The sequence below is a fragment of the Pinus tabuliformis genome, chromosome X (genome assembly GCF_031772625.1).
Source record: "Pinus tabuliformis cultivar Carrire ecotype Pingquan chromosome X, CPIR1, whole genome shotgun sequence".
Classification (NCBI taxonomy): domain Eukaryota; kingdom Viridiplantae; phylum Streptophyta; class Pinopsida; order Pinales; family Pinaceae; genus Pinus; species Pinus tabuliformis.
In genome coordinates, this window is record NC_142308.1 from 276,915,614 (window position 1) to 276,927,443 (window position 11,830).

Below are 11,830 nucleotides of genomic sequence, written 5' to 3' on the forward strand. Positions count from 1 at the left end.
AGTGGTCGGGTACTCCGGCGGCCACATTTAAATCAAATGCGCTTGTTAAAGGTTGGTTCATGACCAGTTTCGACAGCAAGGAGGCTCTGGAGTGGGTCGAAGGGCGGAACTGGGCATATGGGAACAGGCCGGTTTTCTTCAAGAGATGGACGCCACTTTTCGATGCTGAAACAGAGAAGGTGGACGAGTTTCCGGTTTGGGTAAGAGTACCAAATCTTCCCCCGTATCTATGGGCGGACTCGGTATTCAAGTCGATAGGGAACGTGTTGGGTACATATCTGGATGCAGATAGATCTTATTTGCATACTTTTGAGAAAGGAGTGGCAAGGATTCTGGTAAGACTCAATCCCAAGGAGGGCCTAGCAAAATCTATACCTCTGCGTTATAAGGATTACAGAATTGAACAGAAGCTTGATTACGAACAGCTTCCGTTTCGTTGTCACCGCTGTCATGATTATGGGCACTTGGCGAGAGATTGTCCGATGGGAAGGCGGAAGAGGAGGATGCAAAAGGATGCTGAGGGATGGGAAGAGCATATGAGGCAGGATGAGTTCCAGGTAAAGGAGCCTATTCGTGCGGGGGCAAACGCGGAGGAGCACTTCCATCAGACAGAGGCAGAATTTCTTAATGAGGAGGGTGATCCGGTGCGCCTCGCAGATAGTCAGCCGATGGTGGATACCCCTCCTATGGTGCCGAACGCCGAAACCACTGTCGATCAATCGGGTATGCCGTCACCTTCTTTAAAGAATTCTGCTATTATAACTGATTCTTGTATCGAGGGGTTTTCTGTGTTGAACAATTGTAATGACGTAATGAAAAAAATTGATAATCTATCTATTGAGTCAGACTCCATAAATCTGAGTGGTGAGGATTTCCCACCTCTGGGGAACGGTGCTGGGCCATCCTCTGAAGCCCGGCACTATAACCTGAGATCATTAAGCAAGAAGCCGGTTGTCCCGAAAGAGATTATGGATCCGGTAGGAGGTTTAGGGATTGAGACCCCTAAATGCTATTCTAAGAAGAGTAGAGGGAGAAAATCAATGTTATAAAAAACTCAAGCAAAAGCAATTTTTGATGTTGCTGATGGGAAGCAGATGACAATTACTGGGGCGCTTAGAGCAGCAAAACCCCCTAAGACGGTTATCAAATGATCTGTCTCTCATGGAATTGTAGGGGTTTAGCTAGTAAACCTAAAAAACTAGCTCTTAAAGAACTCATCTCTCGTTGTAACCCAGACATAGTTTTCCTTCAGGAGACTTTAGGCAAAAGTATGGAAATTGAAGCATCTCTCTGTTCCCTTTTCCCGGGATGGGTTTTCATGGCTGTGGATGCCTCAGGACACTCGGGAGGTATAGCTACAGGTTTTAAAAAAGGAAAGTTGAAAGTGTTAACCTCATGGGGACTACCGAATGTGTTGGGAATGGAGGTTGTGTCACCTGATTTTGATATCCCTTTGACAATTGTAAATGTCTACGGGCCGTGTCAGGGAAGGGATATTTTCTGGAATGAGTTCCTCTCAAAAAGTCTGGTAAATGACAAGAATCTCATCATAGGAGGAGATCTTAACTTCTCAATGGGGACATCTGAAGCCTGGGGCCCTCTTGCAAGGGAGGATCCCCTGACTGATTTCTTCTCAAATGCTCTTTTGTCTCATCAGCTGATTGATGTAAACATTATAAAAGCCAAACCAACCTGGAGGAACAGAAGGACTGGGGAGCATAGAATTGCTAAAAGGTTGGATAGGTTTCTCATCAGTGAAAGGTTGGCGTCCCTGGTTCCGCTGTTTAGGCAGTGGGTTGGGGAAGGTGGGAACTCAGATCATTTTCCCATTCTCCTTGATTTCTCAAAGCCTCCTCCTAAACCGGTCGCGCCTTTCAAATTCAATGCTCAATGGCTACAGGAAGACTCTTTCATAAAGCTATTCAATGAAACCTAGAGTCATCCGGGGTCTGAGTATGTGGGGAACAAAGCTGGGCGATTCATGGAAAACTTAAAAAGACTCGAGAAAGCAACCATTGAATGGGGCTCAGATAGAAGGAAAAAACAAACTGAAGACTTAGTAAGCATTGATGACTCTCTGAGGGTCCTTGAAGATCCAGAGTCTGATGCCTATGCATCGGTGGAGTCAAAAAGAAAATCCTGGAGTTAGAAAAGAAAAGGGCGAAGATTTTATTGGACAAAGAAGAAGAGTGGAGATTGAAAAGCAGAGCTATCTGGCTGAAAGCAGGGGATGAAAATACAAATTTTTTTCACAATTATGCAAAAGGGAGGAGGAATGCAAATACTATTTGGAAGTTGAGGGACTCGGAAGGCAGGGAGGCCTCCACGTTTGAAGATCTGTCTACTATGGGGAAGAACCACTTTCAGGCCCTTTTTTCTGATCCAGGGGGTATTAATTTACCTGAAATCATCAGAACTGCACAGGCTTTCCCTCGGTTTGTGGAGGAGGAGGAAGCTGAAGACCTTTTTAGAGAAGTGACAAAAGAGGAGGTTGAGAGTGTTATAAAGTCTATGGCAAAAGACAAAAGCCCAGGACCTGATGGTTGGACCATAGAACTCTTCACTCACTTTTTTGAGTCCATTGGGTCAGAACTTACTGAAGTGGTGGAGGAGTCTAGAATAAAAGGTGAAATCTTTGGAGCGTTTAATGCAACTTTCATTGCCCTTATTCCAAAAAAAGAAGATCCTGAATCCTTCGAAGACTTCAGGCCTATTTCTCTGTGCAATACCATTTACAAGATTATAGCAAAGATCATTGCGGTACGCCTGAAACCCATTTTATCTTGCTATATTTCAAAGGAACAATTTGGTTTCCTGAATGGGCGGCAGATTCATGAAGCCATTGGGGTAGCACAAGAAACCATACACAGTCTCAGGCAGGCAAACAAGAAAGGGGCAGTGCTCAAAATAGACCTATCTAAAGCTTATGATAGGGTCAGCTGGACTTATCTCAAGATGCTCTTGACTCATCTTGGCTTCCAGGTGGGCTTCATAAGATGGATTATGGGATGCATCTCAAATGTAAATTTTGCTGTCCTGATAAATGGAGCTGCTTCTCAATTTTTCAAGAGTCAAAGAGGACTTCGCCAAGGGTGTCCGCTCTCCCCTCTGCTCTTCCTTCTTGCTGCAGAAGGTTTAAGCAGGCTTATCTCAAAGGCAAAAAGTTCAGGTTTGATCAAAGGTTTGGAAGTTGCTGTTAACCTGTTCATTACCCATTTGCTTTTTGTTGATGACATTCTGTTGTTTTCAAATGGGAATATATCTGAAATATTAGAAATAAGGACTATTCTTGATCAGTTCTTGAAAGCTACAGGGCTTAAAATAAACGATAGAAAGTCTCAACTAATCTTTGAGGGCTTTAGTAGGCAAGAGGAGCTTTCAATTGCTGCCCACCTGCCCTTTGGAACATGTAATATGGAGCAGCCCTTTAAATATCTTGGGTTTTGGCTCAAGCCAACCTCTTACAGGAAGCAGGACTGGAATTGGTTAGTAGCAAAGATTGAACAAAAGATATCCCATTGGAGCTTCAAGTGGCTGTCTAGGGCAGGAAGGCTTACCTTGGTGAATTCTGTGCTGCAGGCTATTCCAGTTTTCTGGGCAGCCTTGACATGGATACCCAAAGGAATCCTCCACAAAATAAAACAGCTATGCAGCAGATTTCTATGGTCAGGGTCCAAGGAGGAGTCTGTACTCCCCTGGGTGGCGTGGGATAAGATCGCAAGGCCAAAAGACTGGGGAGGATGGGGGCTGAAAAGTCCAGTCGATTTTAGTCAGGCTTTAGCAGCTAAATCAGGATGGCGAATCATTACTATGGAGAATCTTTGGACTAAGGTGGCAAAAAGGAAATACATTGACCCCACACCGCTTGAAGACTGGATAAGAAGGCCAAATAAGAAAGGGAGAAACTGCTCAGTCATCTGGAAAGCCACTTCGGAGGCTTTTAAGGTAATTGAACAAGGGCTGGCATGGCGGGTTGGAAATGGAGAAACCTTGAGGATTGGCAGAGACCCGTGGGTTGGATGCAGCGAAGGTTTTGCCCTCCCCCCAGAAATGCTCACTCATTTGGACGACATTGGTATAAGGAGTTTAAGTCAGATTGCAAGTGCGGAGCAGTCATCTATTTGGGGACAGGCTTGGAAGTCTGAAGATGAGATAGGGCTAAATTTCACCTGGAGGAATGATTGGCAGCGCTTTATTCAGGAGTTGAGAAGATCAAATGTTAGATTAAAGGATAGGCCAGATTCTCTTGTTTGGGCACATGCTGAAACAGGGCAATATTCTCCAAAGGCTGGATATAACTTCTTGATGAAGAATAAAGGTTGGAATCCTCCTGTTTGGTGGTCAAAACCATTGTTTAAATTAAAATGCCCTAAAAAATCTAGAATTTTTTTCTGGTGTGCCTTAAACCATAAGATTCCTACCTGGGAAGTTCTACAAGCTCGCTTTAAATAGGGCCCTGGAAGATGCCCTTTGTGTTTTGCGGATGATGAAACCATTTCTCATCTTTTCCTTTCATGTCCGTTCACAAAACAGGTTTGGATAGAAGCGGAAAGGCTCCTAAATGTAAAATTAAGATGGGAAGGGGTCAGTATGACTGCAGCTTGGGAATACTGGTGGAACCACTTTCAGGGGAGGAATTTGAGAAATTTGCCCCCCATCATCTGCTGGGGTGTTTGGCTTGCAAGGAATCGCAGCATTTTCAGAGAAAAGTTGACTCCTGTGGCAGCTGTGGCCATTCAAAGTACCGCTATTCTCGAAAGCATTCCTTTGGACGAGGATCATGCCAATCATAACCAGAGGAAAGAACCCAGCATTCGGGATGGGATAGTGTGGGCTTTTTTTGACGGTGCCGCACAAAACAATAACGCGGGTGCTGGGATATGCATTCACATCAGTAACTCACACTCACTCAAGGCTTCGGTAGGAATTGGAATGGGCTCAAATAACTTCGCTGAGCTCTCTGCTTTAAAACTACTGCTCTGTTGGCTCATCCAACATAATATCCTCACTGTTCAGATTTATGGAGACTCTATGAATGTTGTAAACTGGGTTATTGGAAAATTCAGATGTCAGAACTATATGTTGATGCCTCTTTTAGAAGAAATTCAATCCTTAAAGCAGCAGTTTAATGTTTTTTCCATTGAACATATATACAGGGAATTCAATGAGGTTGCAGATGGGCTTTCTAAAGCAGGTCTTCAACAAGCTGTGGGCTTGTGGAGAATAACCGAACAGATCCAGGATCAGATCCGTGTGTCGGATCACCCTCCATATTCATAGTGTTTTACTTTTTTCTCTATATGCACTAGATGATCTGTCTGTTCATAGGATATCTGGTGGCATATGTTTTTACTATGGGTTACTGTTCACTTTTTATATACTATGATGCTCTGGTTTTTAGAGTGGACTGCGGCTATTATATGTCGGTATGGGATCAGCTGGGTCGTTTTCCTCTAGAAAGGAGGCCCAGCTGGACTTCAGATTTCTGATCATGTTTTTCCTTCTGGGTGCGGCTGTCCAGGCCGAGAGTATGTGTTTATTTTTGAGCAGCACGGTGTAGAGGTGCTGATGATCCTCATTAGAGGAGGCTGGCCTTTTATAGGCAGATCATTTCAGAATGTTAACTCATCTGCTTGTAACTTTTTTACTTCTTATAAAAAAGTTCGCTTTTTTCCTTGGAAAAAAAAACAACCTTGTCAGGACCGAGAAGGAATAAATAATAAGCCTAAAAGTGGCATCCTAAAGAAAAATAATAAAATAATGTGAAAATAATAAAATAATATTTATAAATTTAGGAGGGAAAAGAAGAAAACTATCTTTTTAATTATATTTATGGCTTATCTCGTTATAGGTTTACTCAAACTTCAAGTGCAGACACTCATTGGATGTGGAATTAAATTTCACATCCAATGAGTGCCCATTGTGTATACTTTTGATAACTTGACCCACATTGATAAGAAAATGAAGATACATTAAAAAAGTGTGTTGAACAAACTTTTTAATGTATCTTTAATTTTTATCAATGTGGCTGTTCACAGAAGTATGTACAATGGTTACTCGTTGGATTTGGAATTTAATGTTGCATCCAACAAGTATCTACACTTGAAATGTGGGTAAACCTATAAGGATATAAGCTAAAAATATAATTAAAAAAAGTAGTTTTTTTTCCCTCCAAAAAATTTACATGTACATCTTTTTAAATTTAAAGGATTTTGATTGGTTTACATATTATGTACATTAAAATTTCATGGGAACTTTTAGGTTAAAATTTCCTCTAATAATAATAATAATAATAATAATAATAATAGTATATCAATCGTAGTTATCCTGGGTGGTTGGGAAGAATGTTTGTTATCTCCCCCATCGAGTAACATGATAATAAGAAATAATTTTGTAAAGGTTATGTGCTTATGAATATTTTTATATTCATCCTCATGATCGCGCTCAGAGAAAGGATGAATTCACTTGAAAGAAATACTAAAATATTAATATTTAATTATGTAATTCAACCCTATGGAATCACAAGAATCAAATAAATTAATTATTGAGTAATAATTTTAATCATTAATCAAGCTTAAGGTTAATGGTAGCTTATTCATTGACCAAGCTTAATCATTAATTAATTGTCTAGCATAATAGGGTACACGATAGTAGCATACTAATATGAAGTGTGGGTATGTAGCAAGAGTATGCATACGACGTACATATACCAATAATACTTATCAAAATCAAGCACAAAAAATAATTATTCAGTTAGTAGGTAGATTACTAATACAATGTAAAACACATATCATAGATAGAGGCATTACAAAAAACACTAGTATGGTTAATTCATTATGAGCTAATGTGTTTCATACATATATGCATCATAATATTTCAAAACAATATATATAATTGTTTAAAGTGATAGTTCTTTTCACAATTGTAGCACGTAATATAATGTAGAAGCATGATTACATGCTACTCATAAAAGATCACTAACATCTATTTTTATGGTAGGAAAATTTTAGAAACTTGAAAAGTTTACAAACTACTAATATCTATATATTTTACTCATTTTTTTACAACATTTTCAATTAATTATCTAAAAAATATTTTTTATAATAATTTTAATTTTATATTCTAATTTGTTGAATTTTTGATATAATGATTTGTAGCAATGCTAATCGGTCTACAAATAACAAATTGGCAATGAAAAATCTACAATGTTTGATAATGACATATAATTTAAAACCAATTTTATTATATATTTACATTAGAGTGGCAAATCAATGATTTGAGTTGCACTATATTAAAACCTCTAGCTTTCTAGATACATTTCATAACTTTATTTTTAATTTACTTTTCTATCATTTACACAAATATTTCATGAATGAAACTATAGATACATAAGAGTCTATTACGCCATTTCAAATATATATTTAAAATAATAATAATATTTGTATGATAGAAATATTTTTGGAAAAATCACATCAGAAGAATTTCGTCGACGTGTTTCAAACCAGCAAGTGTGGTTCATTGTCAGGACAAGTTGAATAATCAAATCATGGCTTCATGTTAAATAGGGATAACAGAACTTCAAACGGCTAGGTTTGACCGGAAAATGGTTATATTGCACCAACCATATCTAGCCATTTGTCCAGCCTGGTCCAATATAACCATTTTCCAATCAAACCTAGCTGTTTGAAGTTCTGCTATCCCCATTTAACATGAATCCATGATCTGATTATTAAACTTGTGTTGACAATGAACCACACTTGCTAGTTCGAAACATGTCGACGAAATTCTTCTCATGTGATTTTTCCGAAAATATTTCTATCATACAGATTATGGATCACAGAAGCTTAAATTCGAATAATAATATTGTTTACTATCTTTAATATAATCTTCTATTAACATATATCAAAATGATAAATTGCATACCTCTTCTATTTATACTATAACTTTTTATTAGCTAAACTATTGTACTTTAAAATTAACCATACAAAACATTAGAACATTCATCATCTATAGTCCAAAAATAAATAAATAAAATAAATAGTTTTCCATTACAACAATGTATCCTTTACCATAAATAGTTTTCCATTACAACAATGTATCCTTTACCATAAAAAGTTTTCCATTACAATAATGTATCCTTTACATTTAATATAAAATTAATATCAATAAATTTTTTATATTTTGCACAATAATTGAATTTAATATTAAAATCATATTTTGCACAATAATTTTATGATAAATGACATACACACTCAAATTTTATATGCATATACATAAATTTTATAAATAAAAATGATATTTTTTTTAAATCAATTTAATTTTTACATAAATATTTCAATTAATTCTTTAAAAAGAATTGAGCGATCTTTTTCATATTTATATTACCACTAATACATTATTAAAAATTGTCATTAATAATTTAAATATTTTAATGAAAATATAGAAAAGAAATTAATTTAGTCGTTGCATGCGCCTCAAAAATATAAAAAATAATGCATGCAACCCAAAAAATTATGAAGACAACCATTTCAGCTAAATATGAATGCAATTTAACTAAAAAGCCCTATTTGTATAATGAATCTGGTGTTTTATTGTTCCCATTAATCTCAAAGATGAGATGAAATAGTGTTTATCTTACATATTTGACTCTTTAATGATAATGGTTGTTGTAGGATCATGTAAGCATTAACATGGTTATTTTTGGTGTCGACTAGACTGTGTATTATGTTAGATGATCAGGTGCAGAAATAGATGAAGTGCATGCAGTTGCATTTTCATTTGCACCCACCACATGTTCATTATCCAAAATGGATAATCTTATCCTAAAAAGTGTGTTGACACTGAAACAACTTGTTCCCATTATTGAAGGGCTACTTGTGAAATGTTCTGGAGAGAATGGACTATTATTGTGGCTAGTGTTTGATACTCTTGTCTTGGGAGATGAGGTTAAAATCTCTTTCTGGTCAACATACACCATGAATTATTTCATTTCCTTCTTCAATGTTTCCCCCTTGATGGATCACCCAGTTCACTATTATTGTTATCCTTAACATTAGGATCCCTCATATAATTGGGGAGAAGCATGGAAAATAATAGAGTTAGAGCTACCAATAACCCCAGAAACTGCCCATGCTTAGCCTATTAGAACCTACTTTTTCTTCCTAATATGTGCAAGTAGTGTTATTTAACCATCTATTTTGAATCTGTTACATTTATTTGTCCTCTGAAAGAGACAGAACAACCCTAGAAATATGATAGGCCAGGGGATTGGCCATGGGAAATACCTGTGCAAAAGTGTTGATTTGTGAGACACTAACCATAGATAGAAGAAGTAATTTATACATTGGAATTTAAACAAATTATTGAATATATGATGCAACTTACAAAGCCAAAACCCCCAGTCCTATAGATAGGTCCAACCATTGTATAGTTGCATTGTGAAGCTAGAAAAATGTGGATATAAGGAATCTCATCGAAAATGGCAGCAACTATGCCTTTTGAGAGAGCCTCTCTAGCTTCCTCTACTGTTGAAAATGTTTTAAGATTTTCGTTGGCTATGTGCAACTTCTCTCGTAGGTAATCACCTACAAAAGTGCCTTCCTGATACTCTACTCGTGCTACACTGGCACAAAGAGATTCAACATCTTTAATAGTAGGATTCAACTTCTGTATTGTAAGAATAGAAGTCAAATTGGCCATATAGCTGGATGTTAGAATTAGAACTACGAAAAACCATATTATAAGCACCGATCGAGACAAATTTCTCACTAACGTCTCCCCTGTAGTATATTTTATAAACAGAGACATAAAAATTCTTCTAAAGCCATCTGAATATTGATGTTGTGATTCTTTAATATATTTAAAGGGAAGGAAAATCACTTAATGTGAGAGAAAACCAACGTCAAGAAAGAAAACGTGGAACAACGGGGTGAACAGAAAAGAATAATGGTTAGCTTACTTGAGAGTAACACCACAAACATAAATAAGGAGTTGTCTTTACTGCAACTTTTTCGAATTTCTGGTGCTGGAATTCGACAAAAAATTTGAGGTGAAATCTTGATTTGTGTCATCTAAACTAGTTTTTTCACTGTATATATGAATTCAGAACCCTGAAGAAACCTTAGGTAACTTCAATTGTGCAGGGGTTACCCATCAAGATTGTGATTTCAATAAATTATTTCCGTATTTTAGAGAAATTAGACCGGAAAAATCCATTGGATAAGCTTCCAAAAAGTCTCACTAAAGAGAACTCACATAAACTAAATGGTCCACAGATCATGGATAAGTATTAAGAGTAAATTATTGGCGGGAGAATTCCAGAGTAGAGTAACCACTTGGTCTCTTGGTTTTCCTCTAAACTCAGGATTTACCTTATGCTCGAATAGCCATATTACACATCTTGTGAATATGAAAAATGCCCATGTTGTGCACCACATCGCCAGTGTAAAAGGAAGCATGAACACCCAAGTGTAATTTTCTTAGTTTGAATGGGTAGGAACTACCATCACTAGAACTGATTCTATGAATGGTTGCACGAAATCGACATAGTTACTTCAATTAGATAAAATTGTGACATCACCCACAACTGCATCAAATTTCTTTCAAGCAATCTTGAAATCAATATCAACAAGAGTTGAATTCTTGGTAATCAAAAGACGTAGAAATATAATAATTCAATGGGCTATAGAAGATACCTCAATATGAAATTGATAGACAAAGTCATCATAGGAGTATGTATGGTCCATGTACCCACAAGGAATGAGATCATATGGTGTTGGAAAAATTAATGTCAACTATCGTAGTTATTAAACTGACAACATCCATACCTGTGCTACACCTTTAACTGTAGTTTGTGGATTTTGTTTGCACGTTAAAGGGCAGATTAATTGAAGTTCTAAGTAGGAGTACAGATTCTCCATTTTGCAATACATCAGACCATTCCACAATACATCAATCAATTAAGAATCAAATGCTAATTTAATACAGGGTTGGTAAATTCGTATGTCTAAACATTTATTCTGCCACTAAAATATGTACTCCGCAACACATTTTTTTTTTTTTTGTACAATCACCCATGATGTGTCTTAATGTTTTGTTTTTCGATGAATTAATATGTTGGAATGTACATTTGAATATAGATGGGTAGAATTTTGTTTTTGCATAGTTGAGAGGGTGTAAGTTTGAGAGGTCAAGAAGAGAAAATCATGGAGCAAGTTTTGGAGGGTGGGCAAAAACAATTTTTTTACGGGGTTTTACAAAGAGTTACTCTGCAATTCCTCGTGAAGTGTAAATCGCAGTAAGATTTTTGCTTTACTTGGTGAAGGACCGACAACTTCCATGCATCCATTTATAATGCCAATGTATTTTCATGTGTTTTTAAATATAATCTAAATTATAGTTTGTTGCGATATGTTTTTGAAATTTCACATCTAGTTTCACCACGCAATCACCATGTTTTACTTTGTTCTACTGTGAGTGAAATTTTTGATTTTCTAGCTTCATTTTAGTTGCGATTTGATCTCCACAACCGAAGTCTTGAGTAGAATGTTTCATGTGCTACAAGAGCGGGTTAAATTTATTAGTGTAAGAACAAGTATTTTTACTCGGAGTTGAAAGGTTCTTTTGAAGGAAGAATTTTTTTTGAGAATATTTACGAGCAAGGAGAAAGTTTTTTTTACAGTAAAAAATGGCAGCATCAAGCACAAAAGATTAACTAGTCCTTAGATACCCAAATTCAATAGGAAAAATTATAATTATTGGTTATAACAATAAAGGCTCTGTTTTCTGCCCAAGGTATTTGGGATTTGGTGGAGAATGGTTTCCAAGAACT

General features: G+C 36.8%; 1 protein-coding gene across 1 annotated transcript; it reads left to right on the plus strand.

Annotated features, from left to right (window-relative positions):
- Positions 1 to 2,346: 2,346 nt before the first annotated feature.
- Positions 2,347 to 5,280, plus strand: LOC149139477 (uncharacterized). The gene is made up of 2 exons (XM_089450730.1): positions 2,347 to 4,332; positions 4,534 to 5,280. The coding sequence occupies exons 1-2, from the start codon at positions 2,347 to 2,349 to the stop codon at positions 5,278 to 5,280; spliced, it is 2,733 nt and encodes a 910-aa protein (XP_089306856.1).
- The last annotated feature ends 6,550 nt before the right edge of the window (positions 5,281 to 11,830 follow it).